At 50.4% G+C, this 19,273-nt stretch overlaps 1 protein-coding gene and 1 long non-coding RNA gene across 2 annotated transcripts in view; both read right to left on the bottom strand.

Moving 5' to 3' along the window:
- Nucleotides 1-2,003: 2,003 nt before the first annotated feature.
- rnf182 (ring finger protein 182) lies at nt 2,004-3,945 on the bottom strand. Its single transcript, XM_033014378.1, has one exon. The coding sequence runs from the start codon at nt 3,842-3,844 to the stop codon at nt 3,086-3,088; it is 759 nt and encodes a 252-aa protein (XP_032870269.1). The 5' UTR covers nt 3,845-3,945; the 3' UTR covers nt 2,004-3,085.
- A 274-nt stretch (nt 3,946-4,219) lies between these two features.
- The window catches only part of LOC116967763, a 41,422-nt gene continuing 26,368 nt past the window's right edge, over nt 4,220-19,273 (bottom strand). Inside the window, exons 2-3 of the long non-coding RNA XR_004410314.1 lie at nt 11,332-11,604; nt 4,220-4,716 (exon numbers count right to left, since the gene is read on the bottom strand). This is a non-coding gene — a long non-coding RNA (uncharacterized LOC116967763). The remainder of the gene's footprint in view (nt 4,717-11,331; nt 11,605-19,273) is intronic.

The raw sequence follows: 19,273 nt of genomic DNA, 5'->3' as shown, positions 1-19,273 counted from the left end.
GCTGGGGTGTAAACTGCCCAAGCGAAATGTGAGGTGCTGCTGCTCCTCCAATTTGCGGTGGTCCTCACTCTGGCCATGGAGGAGGCCCAGGACAGAAAGGTCGGATTCGGAATTGGAGGGGGATTTGAAGTGCTGAGCCACTGGGAGATCAGGTTGGTTGTTGCGAACCGAGCGGAGGTGTCGGGCGAAGCGATCGCCGAGCCTACGCTTGGTCTCACCGATGTAGAGCAGCTGGCAACTCGAGCAGCGGATGCAATAGATGAGGTTGGAGGAGGTGCAGGTGAACATCTGCCGCACCTGGAAAGACTGCTTGGGTCCTTGGATGGAGTCGAGGGGGGGGGGGGGGGTAACTGGTGGTCCGCATCTCCTTTAATCTGGGTAGAATCACGAGAGCCCACTTGGAATCCCACCGGAAGTCCCCCCGTAAATGTGGCGCCTAGGCCGGGTGAGGCGGCCGATCTCGACCTCATCGGGACTTCCGCGGCCGATCGGTGGGTGGAATTTGCCCCCCTGTGGCCGGGGCCGGCAGATCGGTTCCCATCGCCGACTCCCGGGGCCGACTTAGCGGGCCGGTATCTCGGCCCCTCGGCGGCCTGGGCGGAATGTTCCGGTACCGTCGAACTCCTCTTGGAGGCCGGGACCTCTGTTGGTCTGGCAAAAACGGATAATCCGGCAAAGGTCTGGAACCAAGGGTGTCGGAAAATCAGTGATGGATCCGTAGTGTTGGAAAACGTAGCCTTGAAATTAGGCCACACAGCGTGGAAACAGGCCCTTCAGCCCAAATTGCCCCACACCGCCCAACATGCCCCATCTACACTAGTCCCATCTGCCCGTATTTGGCCCATATCTCTCTAAACCTTTCCTATCCATGCATCTGTCCTAATGTGGTTATAGCACCTGACTCACCTACCTCCTCTGGCAGCTCGTTCCATACACCCACCACCCTCAATCAGATGACATTTTATACTGTTGCCTTCCCAAAGTATAAAAGCATCACACAAACCAATCTCCCTTCCATCGACTCCATCTACACTTCACACTGCCTCGGCAAGGCCAGCAGCATAATCAAGGACCAGTCTCACCCCGGTCACTCCCTCTTCTCCCCTCTCCCATCAGGCAAAAGGTATAGAAGCGTGAAAAGGCACACCTCCAGATTCAGGGACAGTTTCTGTCCAGCTGTTATCAGGCAACTGAATCATCCTACCACAACCAGAGAGCAGTGCTGAAGTACTATCTACCTCTTTGGTCACCCTTGGACTATCCTTGAAAAAATCGAAGTATGACAAAAATGCTGGAGGAACTCAGCGGGTGAGGCAGCCTCACCCGCTGAGTTCCTCCAGCATTTTTTTCTACCTCGGACTCTCCTTGATCGGACTTTGCTGGCTTTACCTTGCATTAAACGTTATTCCCTTATCGTATATCTGCACACTGTAAGTGGATTGATTGTAATCATGTATTGTCTTTCCACTGACTGGATAGCACGCAACAAAAGCTTTTCACTGTACCTCGGTACACGTGACAATAAACTAAACTGAACTGAAACTGAACTGAAAACCAGGCTTGCAGCAAGCATCCGCCATTAGTTCTACACTCATTGCCCCTGATAGCTCCGTTAACTTTCCTACCTCCAATTCCCTCGATTGTAAACTAACTTCTTTATATATGTTACCTTCTTACATAGCACTCTCACTTTCAGATGATAGATTATTGCTTTATAAGATCATAGTTTAGTATAGTTGAGAGACACAGCGCGGAAACGGTTCTTCGGCCCACCGAGTCCGCGCCGACCAGCGATCACCCCAAACACTAACACTGTCCTACACACACTAGGGGCAATTTACAATTTTTACCAAAGCCAATTAACCTACAAACTGCACGTCTTTGGAGTGTGGGGGGGAAACCGGAGCACCCGGAGAAAACCCACGCAGGTCACGGGGAGAACGGATAAACTCCGTTCAGACAGCACCCATAGTCAGGATCGAACCCGGGTCTCTGGCGCTGTGAGGCAGCAACTCTACCGCTGCGCCACCGTGCTACCCATCAGGAAGTTCTGGTTTAATTAATTTTATTGGCGAACTCTATATGCTATGTCCTAGAAAATTCATAACCCATCTGTCCGAATGTTTTATGGTGAGCATGAATCTTTTCCTCAGGATTTATACCACATGATATATAAGGACTGGGTTAGATCCATTCCTATCAGAAGGCCATAGGCCGCTTAGATTTAAAGGTCTATTAAGGGTTTTGTTAAAATGCTCCTTCCCATCTCTCAACGTGATAATGAGAATGATTTATTGCCCCGCTCGTCCTTCGAAACTCTTGATTGTACTCGATAAAATGTGCAGCAAGAGTGTATATATATATATATATATATATATATATCTATATGTATATATATCACATCCCGAGGAGATGTACAGTCGTTACAGGTAACCGCCCTGCAGCACCTGGGGCTCGGCTGGACCCGGCGCCGCTCCAAGAGGCCGAGCATGTGGACCGGACGCGGCCTACAGTGGTGGAGGACACCACGGCTACGCTTGTCCAGGCCGACCCTGCAACGTCGCCATGACAATGGGCCTTCATGGGCAGGCCAAGAACCCTGCACTCACAACAACTGGGACTTGAAAATGGCTCCAAACTGGCGACTGTATATTTTCTGATACGCTCGTACTGTATCTGAGATGCTTATCTGAGGTGCATCTAAGGCCAAAAGTGATAGGAGCGGAATTGGGCCATTCGGCCCATCAAGTCTACTCCTCCATTCAATCACGGCAAATCTATCTCTCCCTCTCAACCCCATTCTCCTGCCTTCTCCCCATAACCCCTGAAGTGCTCATGTCTAGTGATCCTTGTACTGAACTGCATACAGAAATGAATTTCGCTGTACCTCAGTACACGTGGCAAACAAAGTACCATAGAACGTAAATAATCTACTACCACCAGGGAGGTCTCTTCAGTTACGTACAACGGCAACAGTTACACAGTTCACCACCCCGACCTAATATGAAACAAGGTGCCTCGACTCCTCGCCGCATCACTGCCTCACACTGTAAGCTCGCACTTACTCTGGGATATCCTTTTCCTTTCAGGAAGATATGCAATCCAGAAACTCGTGGCACAAACACTGGCAGAAACCGTAGACCATGAGGATGACGAGGCTGGAGGGGACCAGGCTGACGAAGATGATGCCCAGGGTGACTTTCTGGATCACCAGCAGGTAGACTCCCAGGGGCAGCGAGCTGAAGTACAGGAGGCCCAGCAGCCAGACCAGGATTCTGCCCACCGTCTGGCACAGGAGGGGCGTGCAGTTCCAAACGGCCCACTGCCGAGACACGGAGCCCATGGAGTCGAAGCTGGCGTTGTAGAACTCCACGGCCGGGGCCGAGCCCTGCGACTGCGGGGAATCCCTCTGGACCTCCATGATGGTGATCACGAGGCAGTTGGAGGAGGCGCGGGAGGGGCTCTGGAAGGAAGCCAGCCTCTTCGGGGACAGCAGCAGCTCCGACGGGTTGTCCAAGTTGGGCCTCCGGCTCCTCTCCCTGCAGGCCAGGGCGGCAACCACGTTGCTGTCGTCCGGGAGGCCGCCCACGTCCTCCAGTACGCTGGTCTCGTATCTGCAGAAGGGGCAGCTGATGATGCCCAGCGAGCAGTCGCCGAAGTCGACCATCTTGTGCAGGCATTTGGAGCACACCCTGTGGAAGCACTCCAGCAGCTTGGGCCTCCTGGTCTTCAGGTTGTACGGGTTGTAGCAGATCTTGCATTCCAGCTCCTCGGAGGTAAACAGCTGCCTCTCAGCGGCGGACACCTCCGCAGTCTGCTCACCCATGGCCGGGCAAGGATGCATCTCAGCGTGTGGGAAGGAACTGCAGACGCCGGTTTACACTGAAGATAGACACAAAATGCTGGAGCGACTCAGCGGGACCGGCAGCATCTCTGGTGAGAAGGAATGGGTGACGCTTCGGGTCGAGACCCTTCTTCGGACTGAGAGTCTTGGTTCTTGGTTTCTTGCTCCTCCAAAATATTCCAAATGGAATTTAAACTGGAGGTGGTGGAGGGACTGAGAGTCTTGGTTCTTGGTTTATTGGTCCTCCAAAATATTCCAAATTTAAACTGGTGGTGGTGGTGGTGGAGGGAGGACTTAGGCCAGAAAGGGTTTTTGGGAAGAAAGAGCTACCTTAAACGTAGTTGCATCTGGTTGGGTAACTATGGTAGGGTGAAGATTATTCCATGCTCTAATTGTGCGGGGGAAGAACGAATTGCTGTACACATCTGCCTTGGTAGCTGGAATCTCGAATTCAGGGGAGAGGGAGTCTAGAGACACGTAAGGGAGAGGTGTGAAAAGGGCAGATCAAAGCGGACGGTGATCAAGGGAGATGTAGAAAGGTCCATCGTTAGCTGAGGGGAAGGTGACAATGAGGCGTCCAATCAGTTAAATTAATCAGGTGGACAGTGAAACTAGTCGGAGAACTAGGGTGGGGGAGGGATGGAGAGAGTGGGAAAGCAAGGGTTACTTGGAAGTTGGAGAAGTCAATATTCATACCGCTGGGTTGTAAGCTGCCCAAGCGAAACATGAGATGAATGCCATGTAAACTCTTTGAACCATCCAGATAAAGGGCTGAAATTGGGCAATTCTTCAACTGCCGTCACGATATGCCAGAGATAAAGCAGGGCTGCTTTTCACGCTGAAAGTCCCAAGTGAGTAAATTGTCCGACTATCTGCAGAGAGAAAAAAAGGTTTGCATAATGTTACGTTGTACTGAAATATAACACCTGCTCAGAGTTTAGTACGTTCTAGGAGCTGAATTAGGCCATTCGGCCCACATGTGGCACAGCGGCGCAGCGGTGGAGTTGCTGCCTCGCAGCAAACAGAAACCCGGGTTCGATCCTGACCACGGGCGCTGCCTATACAGTGTTTCGGCGTTCTCCGTGACCCACGTGGGTTTTCTCCGGGTGCTCCGGTTTCCTCCCATAGTCCAAAAACGTACAGGTTTGTAGGCTAATCGGTTAAATTGTACGTTGTCCCTAGAATGTATAGGATAGTGTTATTGTATGGGGTAATTGCTGGTCGGCGTGGACTCGGTGGGCCGAAGGGCCTGTTTCCATTCTGTGTCTCTAAAAGTCTACTATGTCATTCAATCATGGCTGACCCCCCCCCCGCATTTGGCCCTCACCAGCGCTGCACCCTGGTTTTAGTGTGTGTTAAAAGTTTGTGTAAATGTTCTCCGGTTAGTTTTAAGTGGGGGGAGGGGGAGGGGGAAACTTTTTTTCCCTTTTTTTTACATTGTCGGTGATCCGATTAATTTTCGGGTCACATACTCCGGTTGCGCTGCGGCCTACCATTGATGGAGCTAGAGAGGCCTCCTCGGACTGACCTTGGGCCACACCGCGGGGCGTGGACTTACATTCGAGTCGATCCCTTGCCTGGGATCGCTCCAACCGCGGCCTGCGGACTTTACATCGGGAGCTCGCAGTCTCGGGAGAGGCCGTGGATGTCGGGAGCTCCAGCGTCGCGGAAGGTTCGACCAGCCCCGGCGCGGGGTTCGATCGTCCGGCGTGGGGGAGCTGACATCCCCCCGATGCAGGAGCTGTTCGCCTCGACGCGGAGGGCCTGCCTCCGGCTACGGGAGTCAAGATCGTCCCATCAACGGAGGGCTCCAGGCCCCCGACCGCGGGAGAGCAAAGATGAAGAACTTGAACTTTTTTTTCGCCTTTGATCACAGTGAGGAATGTGGAGGAGTCACTGTGGTGCATGTTTATGTTAAAATGTATTTTGTGTGTTCTGTTGCTTTTTATTTGTATGACTGACTTGGCAAATGAAATTCCTCGTATGTTACGAAACATACTTGGCTAATAAAGTATTATTGTGATTATTGTTTTTGTGATTGTGACCTTTCCTATCCATGTACCGGTCCCCATGTATTTTAAATGTTACCTCCTCTGGCAGCTCCATCCATACACCCACCTCCCTCTATGTTAAAATGTTCCTCGTGTGTTTTAGTTTTCGTTTCTTAGTTCGCACTGAGCCATTTTTAACATCAGGAAAGCTACGTGAGGATGTTATTCATTGATTATCGCTCAGTATTCAATACTATCATTCCAGACACTTTAATCAGCAAACTGCTTGACCTAGGCCTCTCCTCCCCCATCTGCACATGGATCAAAGACTTTCTCACAAACCGCCTACAGAGAGAGTTAAAACCGGCCCCCACATCTCCTCCTCCATCACACTAAGCACTGGCGCACCTCAAGGCTGTGTGCTGAGTCCACTCCGTTACTCCTTATACACCTATGACTGTACACCCGCCCTAACACCATTATTAAATTTGCTGACGACGCAACTGTTGTCGGGCTCATCTCAGGGGGGGGGACGAGTCAGCATACAGGGACGAGATGCAGCGACTGTCAGAGTGGTGTTCAGTAAGTAACCTGACACTGAACACAACCAAGACAAAGGAGCTAATACTGGAGGTACACAAAATTGCTGGGGAAACTCAGCGGGTGCAGCAGCATCTATGGTGCGAAGGAAATAGGCGACATTTCGGGCCGAAACCCTTCTTCAGGCTAATACTGGACTTCAGGAGGAAACGGGACGCTGACCTGGCCCCGCTCTGCATAAATGGGGCATGTGTGGAAAGGGGGCAGATTTTCAAATTCCTAGGAGCCCTCATATCCGAGGACCTCTGCTGGTCGGCCAACACCACTGCAACCGGCAAGCGAGCACAACAGAGCCTCCACATCCTGAGAGTGCTCAGGAGGCACTACACCGAGAAGACGTTGCTGGAGGCCTTCTACCGGGCGACCATTGAGAGCCTACTGACATATTGCATGTCAGTGTGGTTTGCAGGCTGCTCTGCTGCAGATAAGAAAGTGCTCCAGAGAGTGGGACAAACAGCAGAGAGAATCACCGGCTGCCCACTGCCATCTCTGGAGGATATTGCCACCTCCTGACTACGGGTGCTGCCTGTATGGAGTCAGTATGTTCTCCCTGTGGCTGTGAGGGTTTTCTCCGAGAACCTCGGTTTCCACCCACATTCTAAAGATATACAGGTTTGTAGGTTAATTGGCTTGGTATGAATGTAAATTGTCCCCAGTGTGTGTAGGATAGTGTTAGTGTGCACTGGTCGGTGCGGACTCGGTGGGCTAGGGACGATTTTTACATTACCGAAGATCTCAGAGAAAACCCACGCGATCATGGGGAGAACGTGCAAACTCCGCACAGACAGCACCCGTAATCGGGATCGAACCCGGGTCTCCAGCGCTGCCAACACTGTAAAGCAGCAAATTTACCACTGCGTCACCGTGCCGCCCTTAATGGGATTGTAAAGGAAGACCTAGAACAAAAACATTCTGCTGCACCTGGGAAACAAACACAGGAAACACATTTAGTGCAGAATTACAGCCACAGTTGGGATATTTTTCCCGGAAGGAACGGTTCACAGTTAGATTACACTTTAGATTTTAGAGACACAGGCCCTTCGGCCCACCGAGACCGTGCCGACCATCGATCCCCAACGACACTAACCCTATTACACAGTCTATATTATTACAACAGCTTTTAAACAAATGGGGAAATAGGTGGATAGGAAATGTTTAGGTGAATATAGGCCAAACGTGGGCAATTGGGCCTAGCTTAGATGGGGCATATTGGTCGGCATGGACAAGTTGGGCCGAAGTGCCTGTTTCCGTTGCTGTATAACTCTACGACTATGATATATGAAATACATGCAAAGACATGTATAATTTACATATATTACTAACAATATTGTAAATGTTACTACATAGTTTAATAAACTGAATATATTTCAGACTTGGTCTCAAGTCATTGTCACCATGTTTTAACCACATATTGGTCTCTTTGGATAAAAACTGCGCTTTGTGTACACCCAATTGTAAGAATGATTAATTGATCAAACGATACGGCATGGAAACAGGCCCTATAGTATCCCACTTTTGCATCCACTCCCTACACACTAGTGGCGATTTATGGAAGGCAATTAACCTACAAACCCGCAAGTCTTTGGGATGTGGGAGGAAATCGGAGCACCTGGAGAAAATGTTTAAGAAGGAACTGCAGATGCGGGAAAATTAAAGGTAGACAAAACATAGAAACATAGAAAATAGGTGCAGGAGGATGCCATTCGGCCCTTCGAGCCAGCACCACCATACATTGTGATCATGGCTGATTTGTGCTGGAGAAACTCAGAGGGGTGCGGCAGCACCTATGGAGCGAACAAAATAGGCAACGTTTCGGGCCAAAACCCTTCTTCAGACTGATGTAGGGTGGGGGGGGGGGGTGGGTGGCAGGGAGAAGAAAGGAGAAAGGAAGAGGAGGAGCCAGAGAGCTGAGGGAGAGCTGGGAAGGGGAGGAGACAGCAAGGGCTACTGGAAATTGGAGAAGTCAATGTTCATGCCGCTAGGGTGCAGGCTGCCCAAGCGGAATATGAGGTGCTGATCCTCCAATTTCCGGTGGTGCTCACTCTGTCCATGGAAGAGGCCCAGGACAGAAAGGTCGGATTCGGAATGGGAGGGGGAGTTGAAGTGCTGATCCACCGGGAGATCAGGTTGGTTATTGCGGACCGAGCAGAGGTGTTCGGCGAAACGATCGCCAAGCCTACGCTTGGTCTCACCGATGTAGATCAGCTGACATCTAGAGCAGCGGATGCAGTAGATGAGGTTGGAGGAGATGCAGGTGAACATCTGTCGCACCTGGAACGACTGTTTGGGTCCTTGAATGGAGTCGAGGGTGGAGGTAAAGCGACAAGTGTAGCATCTCTTGCGGTTGCAAGGGAAAGTGCCCGGGAAGGGGGTGGTACGGTAGGGAAGGAAATAATTGACCAGGGAGTTACGGAGGGAGCGGTCTTTGCGGAAAGCAGATGGGGGGGGGGGGGGGGGAGATGTGGCGAGTGGTGGGGTCACGTTGGAGGTGGCGAAAATGACGGAGGACTATTTGTTGTATGTGACGGCTGGTGAGGTGGAAGGTGAAACCTTCCTGGAGAAAACCCACATAGTCACAGGGGGAGTGTGTAAACCTCGCACAGACAGCATCCAAAGTCAGGATCGACGCTGGAACTTTGGCACTGTGAAACATCAACACTACCATCTGCGCCACTGTGCCGTCCCTAAGTGATACCCTCTTGAAATACTATCAGAATATTAGACTCTTGACCTTTGTCAGTGTCGACTTGGAGCTGAGGCGGCGGCGGCCCGAGTTCGGAGGTTTAGCCGCGGGCCAGTGGACGACATCGTCGGGAGCTCGCAGGTCACAGGTTGGTGACCTGTTTTCCGGAGCTCCCGCAACAACAGCTTCGTCCACTGGACTGGAGGGTGGCAGCTTCAACCACCCCGGGCCACGGAGTTTGAACCGGCCCGTTCGCGGAGCACGGTTGAGCCACGGCACTTACTTACCATCACCCGGTGGGGTCACAACATCGGAGGCCTGGATCGCCTCAGCGCAGAGGGAGAGCAAGGAGGGAAGAGACAAAGACTTTAAGACTTTTGCCTTCCATCACAGTGAGGAGGTGGCTGGTGAACTCACTGCGGTGGATGTTAAATTTGTGTTTATTGTGTGTTTAGTTATTTTATTATGTGTATGACTGCAAGGCAACAAAATTTCGTTCAGATCGAAAGGTCTGAATGACAATAAAGGATACTTTGACTTTGACTTTGACTTTGAGTTGGTCATGTCGGCAATATAGTTTAGTTTAGTTTTAGTTTTGTTTCGATTTACAGCGCGGAAACAGGCCCTTCGGCCCACCGAGTCCGCGCCGGCCAGCGATCATCCCGTACACTAGCACTATCCTCCACACTTGGGACAATTCGCAATATTTACTGAAGCCAATTGATCTACAACCCCACCAGTCTTTGGAGTGTGGGAGGGAACCAGATCACCCGGAGAAAACCCTCGCGGTCACAGGGAGAACGTACAAACTCCGTACAGACAGCACCCGTAGTCAGGATGGAACCATGGTCTCTGGCGCTGAGAGGCAGCAACTCTACTGAAGCACCACCGTGCTGCCCTATCTGTTAGTTCTTGCATACTTATTTTTTAATGCAGTAACAAGGTACAACTTTCCATACATACATACACGTCCCTTTGTGTGAAAATGTTACCCCTCAGATCCTTATTAAATCTTTTCCCCCTTCACCTTAAACCTATGTCCTCTGGTCCTTGATTCCCCTACTCTGAGCAAGAGACTCTGTGCATCTACCCGATCTATTCCTCTCATGATTTTGTACATTCTATAAGATCCTCCTGCACTCCAAGGAATAAGGTCCTGGCCTACTCAACCTCTCCCTATAGCTCACACCCTCTAGTCCTGGCAACATCCTCGTAAATCTTCTCTGAACCCTTTCAAGCTTGACCATATCTTTCCCATAACATGGTGCCCAGAACTGAACGCAATTCTCTAAATGCGGCCTCACCAATTGTGTCTTGTACAACTGCAACATGACCTCCCAACTTCAATACTCTGCCTTCAATTACTTCAATAAGTCTGAAGAAGGGTCTTAGGTACATACGCAGACAATAGGTGGAGGAGTAGGCCATTCGGCCCTTCGAGCCAGCACCGCCATTCACTGTGATCATGGCTGATCATCCACAATCAGTACCCCGTTCCTGCCTTCTCCCCATACCCCTTGATTCCGCTAGCCCTAGGAGCTCTATATAACTCTCTTTTGAATGCATCCAGTGAATCGGCCTCCACTGCCTTCTGAGGCAGAGAATTCCACAAATTCACAACTCTCTGGGTGAAAAGATTTTTCCTCATCTCAGTTCTAAATGGCCTACTCCTTATCCTTAAACTGTGGCCCCTGGCTCTGGAGTCCCCCAACATCGGGAACATGGTTCCTGCCTCTAGCGTGTCCAATCCCTTAATAATTTTATATGTTTCTACAAGATCCCCTCTCATTCTTCTAAATTCCAGTGAGTAGAAGCCCAGTCGCTCCATTGTTTAGTCATAAGACAGTCACGCCATCCCGGGAATTAACCTCGTGAACCTACGCTGCACTCCCTCAATAGCAACATCACCGATTCCTTCTGCTCAGAGATGATGCCTGTCCCGCTGAGTTACTCCAGCTTTTTGTGTCTGCCATACTCTGTCATTCTTCTTATCGAGTCCCCACACAAGATTAGAAGTGTGTTCAGCCGGAGCTGCATACAATGGTGTCTTCTCGACCCGAAACGTCGCCTATTCCTTCGCTCCATAGATCCTTCCTCACCCGCTGAGTTTCTCCAGCATTTTTGTCTACCTTCGATTTTTCCAGCATCTGCAATTGTTTCTCAAACATGGTGTCGCTTCTTGTCGCTTCATTGAGCCCAAATGACTAGCTTACCTGTCTATTTGACGGATGGACATTGGCCAAGATACCATGAGAATTCAATCTCCTTCTTCAGGTAACGCCATGGGATCTTTTACATTTGGCTCAGCAAGCAGATCGCTCCTTGATTCAACAGCTAATCTGAAAGATAACACCTTGCTTTCAAATGATACTGTGAGTCCCTGGTTGGGGCATGTGTTCAGTTCCTGGAGTGTAGCTCGGATGCTCGATCTTTTGACTCGGAGACGAGACGTTGTTGGCTGAACCCAGAAAAATAGTTCATCGTGACTGGGAAATAAACCTATGTCCTCTGGTTCTCGATTCCCCTGCTCTGAGCAAGAGACTCGAGTTTAGTTTATTGTCACGTGTACCGAGGTACAGTGAAAAGCTTTTTGTCACCTGCTAACCAGTCAGCAGAAAGACTATACAGCCATCCACAGTGTTCAGATATATGATAAAGGGAATAACGTTTAGTGCAAGATAAAGTCAAGTAAAGTCAATAGACAATAGACAATAGGTGCCGGAGGAGGCCATTCGGCCCTTCGAGCCAGCACCACCATTCAATGTGATCTTGGTTGATCATCCCCAATCAGTACCCCGTTCCTGCCTTCTACCCATATCCCCTGACTCCACTATCTTTAAGAGCCCTATCTAGCTCTCTCTTGAAAATATCCAGAGAACTGGCCTCCACCGCCCTCTGAGGCAGAGAATTCCACAGACTCACAACTCTCTGTGTGAAAAAGTGTTTCCGCATCTCCGTTCTAAATGGCTTACCCCTTATTCTTAAAGTCCATTTAAAGACAGTCCAAGGTTCTCCAGTAAGGTAGATAGTAGCTCAGCTCAGGACCACACTCTAGTTGTTGATAGGATTGTTGTTGCCCGATAAGAGCTGGTAAGAAACTGTCCCTGAATCTGAAGGTGTGCGTCTTCACACTTGTGTAACTCTTGCCTGATGGGAGAGGGGAGAAGAGGGAGTGAGACTGGTCCTTGATTATGCTGCTGGCCTTGCCGAGGTAGCGTGAGGTGTAGATGGAGTCAATGGAAGGGAGGGTGGTTTGTGTGACGGTCTGGGCTACGTCCACAATTCTCTGCCATTGCTGATGTTGTTGTGTTAGGTGTTGAGGTGTTACTTTCAGGGAGCTGAAGCAGATCCAAAGACAAACCCGTTTGTAGGTTAATTGGCTTGGTATAAGCGTAAATTGTCCCTAGTGTGTGCAGGGTAGCGTTAAGGTGTGGGGATCGTTGGTCGATGCGGACTCGGTGGGCCGAAGGGCCTGTTTCCCACTGTATCTCTAACTAAACTAAACAAGATCCATCTGTACTAAAATGCTGTTAAGAGTCTTGCCATTAACTGTACTGCTTTCCCTTACATTCCACCTCCCAAAGTGTAACACACACTTACGAACTTGCCATAGGTTTAGCAGGAGATTACCTTTCCTTGATGCTCCACATTTAATTTAATTTTAGAGATACAGCATGGAAACAGGCCCTTCGGCCCGTCGCGTTCATGCTGACCAGCAATCACCACTAGTTTTATCCAACACTCTTTGAACAATTCACAGAAGCCAATTAACCTACAAACCTGCACACCATTGGAGTGTGGGAGGAAACGTAAGCACCCGGAGATAACTCACGAGGTCACAGTGAAATCGTACAAACTCCCGTGCAGACGTCAGTGGAGTGTGGGAGGAAACCGAAGATCTCGGAGAAAACACTCGCAGGTCACAGCATCTGTGAGAGCCCTGGGACAATACCATCAAAGATCCTTATGAAAGATTCTGAGGATCATCTAGGAGGACAAACGCACCAACATCAGCGTTTTGGAGGAAGCCAACATGACCCGCAGCACCAACTTCGATGGACTGGCCAACCCACGTCTCCCTAAACAGATCCTGTACTCTTAAGGTCGGGGAGCCCCCGGCGGACAAACGCTTCAAGGACAACGTCAAGAACAGTCTGAAGAAATTCCACATCACATCGAGCAACTGGGAGCACATTGCACGGGACAGGCGCTCCTGGAGCAAATCCGTGCAGGAAGGAGCTGCACGTCACGAAACGGAACTACGCCGTGTGGCAGAGACAAAGCGACAGCACCGTAAGGAGACAGAGAGAGAGAGAGAGAAGGGGGTTCGACGACTGCCAACCACCGCCAGTCTCCACTGCCCACGTTGCACCAGGGTGTGTGGATCGTGGATCGGCCTCGGCAGACATCTATCTGCAGACCCACAAGTAGACAATCTTATGGAGAGGAGAGGACAGTCAGGATCCATCCTGGGTCTCCGGCGCTATGAGGCGGCAACTCTACCGCTGCGCCACCGTGCCGCCAAAAACCTCAGGTTTAGGTTTGTTATTGTCATGTGTCAGGTACAGTGGAGAGATTTGTTTTGCGTGCTGTTCATTCAGATCAGGTAATACTATACATAAATACAATCAAGTCAAACTCAAGCACAAAACATAGAGCAAAGGGGAAGATACAGAGTGCAGAATATTGTACCCACTAATTTTGTGCATCAGTTCCAAAGTCCAATGCCCGCACGGTGGCGCAGCGGTAGAATTCCAGAGAAAACAATGCAAGTTTGTCCATTTTACATGGAACACTTACAGATAATTCGCTCAGTTCGCAATAACCAACCTGATCTCCCGGTGGCTTAGCACTTCAACACCCCCTCCCATTCCAAATCCAACCTTTATGTCCTGGGCCTCCTCCATGGCCAGAGTGAGTCCCACCGTAAATTGGAGGAGCAGCACCTCATATTTCGCTTGGGTAGTTTACACCCCAGCGGTATGAACATTGACTTCTCCAATTTCAGGTGGTCCTTGCTTTCTCCCTCCTTCCCCTCCCCTCCCCAGCTCTCCCACAGCCCACTGTCTCCGCCTCTTCCTTCGACCCGAAACGCCACCCATTCCTTCGCTCCATAGATGCTGCCTCACCCGCTGAGTTCCTCCACCATTTTTGTCTACCTTCGATTGTTCCAGCATCGGCAGTTCCTTCTTAAACTTTCAGATAATTCCTCTCTAAGCCCCAGCACTAATTTGTCCAGGTTAATTATAGTTTCTGAAGCAGCACTCTTCGACTGTAGGCATGGCTTAGCTGTAGAGGGTGTGGGAATAAAAAAATCAGGTGTGATTTACAGCAGGAAGAAACAGAGGTTTGTAATTTCAGGGCTAATGAATCAGATCCATTCCAGTTTCTCCAACAGTGTGTGATGGAGCTATAAATAAATTAGTGTAAATTATCCGGCACGGTGGCGCAGCGGTAGAGCTGCTGCCTCACTGCGCCAGAGACCCAAGTTCAATCGTTGTCCGCATGCCTAATGCGTGGAGGAGGAGCCATCTTGGTGAACGGCTGCTAGCCAGCAGCCGTCCGTCTTAAATTCGTTTTTTTAAATAGTTTTTAGTGAGTCCTGTTTTTTTGTTTGTAGGGGATATGGTCTTTTAATGTGGGGGGGTAGGTGTTACTTTATTTCTAGGTCCCTGCCTGGTCGGTGTGGCAGCCTTTTTTCCGGGCTGCCCGTCGACCCGTCCTCGTGGCCTACCAGCGGGCTTGGAGCGCCGTTTCTTGGCGGGAACCACCCAGCACCTCGGCCTGGGTGGCGGCACAGCATTGGAGCGCTGGAGCGGAGCAGAGCGGAGCGGGCGATGCCTTGCCTGGGTCGCCGCGCTGGAGCTCTGGCGAGCTGGACCGCCGTGAGCAACATCTCCGGGCTGCGGGTTTGCGGAGCGGAGAGGCGGCGTGCGGAGAGACGGCGTGCGTAGAGGCGGGAAGGCGGCAGTGCGGAGAGCGGGCGCCGACTTTTTCATCTGGAGCCTGGGAGCGCCAAACCGGCGCGGCCTTGTCGGCTTCGGCAGCCGCGGGCTCCAACCAAGAAGCGGCCGTTCCAAGTGGCCCAGCCGCCGAAAGGACTCTCCCGACGCCGGGGCAAGACCACCCGGTGAGAACGGCCAGGGACATCGGGCCTCCGTACAGGCAATTGCGGTGGCCTCAATTGGCCTGACTTTGGGGTGATCATGGGGTGGGGACTGGACATTGTGCCTTCCTCCACAGTGCTATCCACTGTGGGGGGATGATTTTTTTGTCTAATTGTAGTCCTGTAGGTCTGTGTCCAAGATGGCTGCCGTGAAGAGAGAGTGGACGCTGGCGCGCTTTGGCTGCCGCTGCTCTCTTTTCACACTGTGTTTTTGATTTTCTGTTTTTGGATTGAATTCTGTTTTTAATTTGTGTCTCTGTGATGTCTTTAATTACTTGTTTTATTCCGATTATATGTTTTTATTCCGATTACTATGTAAGGTGTCCTTGAGATGTATGAAAGGCGCCCATTAAATAAAATTTATTATTATTATTATTATAATCCTGACTACAGGTGCTGTATGTGCAGAGTTTGTACCTTCTAAAGGGCCTGTCCCACTGTACGAGGTAATTCAAGAGTTCTCCCGAGTTTCCCCTGATTCGAACTCGGAGAATTACGGTAATAGCCGTTCGTAGGTACTCGGGGCTCTTGTGGACATTTTCCACAGTGCTGAAAAAACTTCACGAGTTACCGCATTTCCCGAGTACCTGCCGTTAGCATTACGAGCCGCCAGGAGACGTCCACGAGCTCCGACGTAGCCGCTCCGTACATCCTACGTACTTACCACGAGTTTTTTTTAAAACTCGGGAGAGCTCTTGAATTACCTCGTACAGTGGAACAGGGCCCTTTACTGTGACCGCGTGGGTTTTCTCCGGTTGCTCCGGTTTCCTCCCACACTCCAAAGATGTGCCGGATTGTAGACTAATTGGCTATGGTATAAAAAAAAATGTAAATTGTCCCTAGTGTGTGTAGGATGGTGTTAGTGTGCGGAGATCGCTGGTGGGCGTGGACTCAGATTCAGATTCAGATTCAACTTTATTGTCATTGTGCAGTGTACAGTACAGAGACAACGAAATGCAGTTAGCATCTCCCTAGAAGAGCGACATAAATATGAGCAATAAATATATCTATTTACGTGCATACAGTCATAGTATTTTTTTTTCCTGGTGGGAGGAGTGTCCGGGGGGGGGGGATTGGCAATCACCGAGGTACATTGTTGAGTAGTGTAACAGCCGTCGGGAAGAAGCTGTTCCTGGACCTGCTGGTCCGGCAACGGAGAGACCTGTAGCGCCTCCTGGATGGTAGGAGGGTAAACAGTCTGTGGTTGGGGTGAGAGCAGTCCTTGGCGATGCTGAGCACCCTTCGCAGACAACGCTTGCTTTGGACAGACTCAATGGAGGGGAGTGAGGAACCGGTGATGCGTTGGGCAATTTTCAACACCCTCTGCAGTGCTTTCCGGTCGGAGACAGAGCAGTTGCCATACCATACTGTGATACAGTTGGTAAGGATGAGTATAGAAGCTGGGATGTAATGTTAAAATTGTACAAGGCATTGGTGAGACCAAATCTGGAGTATGGTGTACAATTTTGGTCGCCCAATTATAGGAAGGATGTCAACAAAATAGAGAGAGTACAGAGGAGATTTACTAGAATGTTGCCTGGGTTTCAACAACTAAGTTACAGAGATAGGTTGAATAAGTTAGGTCTTTATTCTCTGGAGCGCAGAAGGTTAAGGGGGGACTTGATAGAGGTCTTTAAAATGATGAGAGGGATAGACAGAGTTGATGTGGACAAGCTTTTCCCTTTGAGAATAGGGAAGATTCAAACAAGAGGACATGACTTCAGAATTAAGGGACAGAAGTTTAGGGGTAACATGAGGGGGAACTTCTTTACTCAGAGAGTGGTAGCGGTGTGGAATGAGCTTCCAGTGGAAGTGGTGGAGGCAGGTTCGTTGGTATCATTTAAAAATAAATTGGATAGGCATATGGATGAGAAGGGAATGGAGGGTTATGGTATGAGTGCAGGCAGGTGGGACTAAGGGAAAAAAATTTTTTCGGCACGGACTTGTAGGGCCGAGATGGCCTGTTTCCGTGCTGTAATTGTTATATGGCTATTATATGGATGCTCTCGATGGTGCAACGGTAGAGGTTCACCAGGATCTGAGGAGACAGATGGACCTTCTTCAGTCTCCTCAGGAAGAAGAGACGCTGGTGAGCCTTCTTGACCAGAGTTGAGGTATTGTGGGTCCAAGAGAGGTCATCGGAGATGTTGACCCCCAGGAACCTGAAGCTGGAAACACGTTCCACCTCCGTCCCGTTGATGTGGATGGGGGTGTGCGTGCGGCCCCTAGACTTCCTGAAGTCTACAATGAGCTCCTTGGTCTTCTTGGAGTTAAGGGCCAGGTTGTTGTCAGCGCACCATGCTGCCAGGAGCTGGACCTCCTCCCTATAGGCCGACTCATCGTTGTTGCTGATGAGGCCAATCACCGTTGTATCATCTGCATACTTGATGATGGTGTTAGTACCATGTACAGGTGTGCAGTCATAGGTGAAGAGGGAGTAGAGGAGGGGGCTCAGTACACAGCCCTGTGGAACGCCGGTGTTCAGGGTGTGGGTTGAAGAGGTGTGCTTGTCTAACCTAACAGACTGGGGTCTGTTGGTTAGAAAGTCCAGTATCCAGTTGCAGAGGGAGGGGTCGATGCCCAGGTCACCGAGTTTGGTGATCAGTTTAGAGGGTATAATGGTGTTGAATGCTGAGCACTTGGTGATGATGGGAGTAAGTGCAACTGGGCGGAAGTCGTTGAGGCTTGCCACAGTGGAGTGTTTTGGCACCGGCATGATGGAGGTGGTTTTAAGGCACGTGGGCACAACTGCTTTGGCAAATGACAGGTTGAAGATGTCAGTCCAGACGTCTGTGAGCTGCGCAGCACAGGCCCTGAGCACGCGCCCGGGGATGCCGTCAGGGCCAGCAGCCTTACGTGCATTAGTCCTACTCAGTGCCACGTACACGTCGTAGGGGGTGAGTGTGAGGGGCTGGTGATCAGCAGGGAGCACCGCCTTGATGGCCGTCTCTAGATTGTCCCTGTCAAAGCGGCCATAGAAGTGGTTAAGCTCCTCAAGGAAGGAGGCGTCGCTGGATGTGTGGGTGGTGTTGGTGGGTCTATAGTCCGTGATGGCTTGGATGCCTTGCCACATGCGTCGGGGGTCGGAGTTGTTGTTGAAGTGCTCCTCAATCCTTAGCTTATAGCAGTGCTTGGCCTTCTTGATGCCTCTCTTCAGGTTAGCCCTGAAATGTAGGCTCGGGCATCGCCTGACCTGAAAGCGGTGTCCCGTGCTTTCAGCAATAGCCTGGCCTCGCTGCTCAGTGTTTCCGCCCTTTATCTCTAATGATTTGTCTAAAGTCCTGTCTGCAAGAATGGATCTTTCTCTTCTGTTCCAGGTAGAGTCATAGTTACAGAGTGATACCGTGTGGAAACAGGCCCTTCGGCCCAACTCACCCATACTGGCCAACAATGTCCCAGCTACCTTAGTCCCGCTTGCCTGTGCTTGGTCCATTACCCTCCAAATCCTGTCCTATCCATGTACCTGTCCAACTGTTTCTTAAATGATGGGATAGTCCCAGCCTCAACTACTTCCTCTGGCAGCTTGTTCCATACACCCGCCACCCTTTGTGTGAAAAAGTTACCCCTCGGATTCCTGTTAAATCTTTTCCCCTTCACCTTGAACCCATGTCCACTGGTCCTCGATTCCCCTACTCTGGTTAAAAGTCTCCGTGCATCTACCCAACCTATTAACCATATAACCATATAACAATTACAGCACGGAAACAGGCCATCTCGGCCCTACAAGTCCGTGCCGAACAACTTCTCAAAATTCCACTCATAATTTTGTATACCTCTATAAGATCTCCCCTCATCCTCCTGTGCTCGATGGAATAGAGACCCAGCCTACTCAACCTCTCCCTATAGCTCACACCCTCTAGTCCTGGCAACATCCTTGTAAATCTTCTCTGAACCCTTTCAAGCTTGACAATATCTTTCCCATAACATGGTGCCCAGAACTGAACACAATATTATAAATGCCGTCTCATCAACGTCTTATACAACTGCAA

Source organism: Amblyraja radiata, chromosome 2 (assembly GCF_010909765.2).
Source record: "Amblyraja radiata isolate CabotCenter1 chromosome 2, sAmbRad1.1.pri, whole genome shotgun sequence".
NCBI classification, from domain to species: Eukaryota; Metazoa; Chordata; class Chondrichthyes; order Rajiformes; family Rajidae; genus Amblyraja; species Amblyraja radiata.
This window is presented reverse-complemented; position numbering and strand designations above follow the sequence as displayed.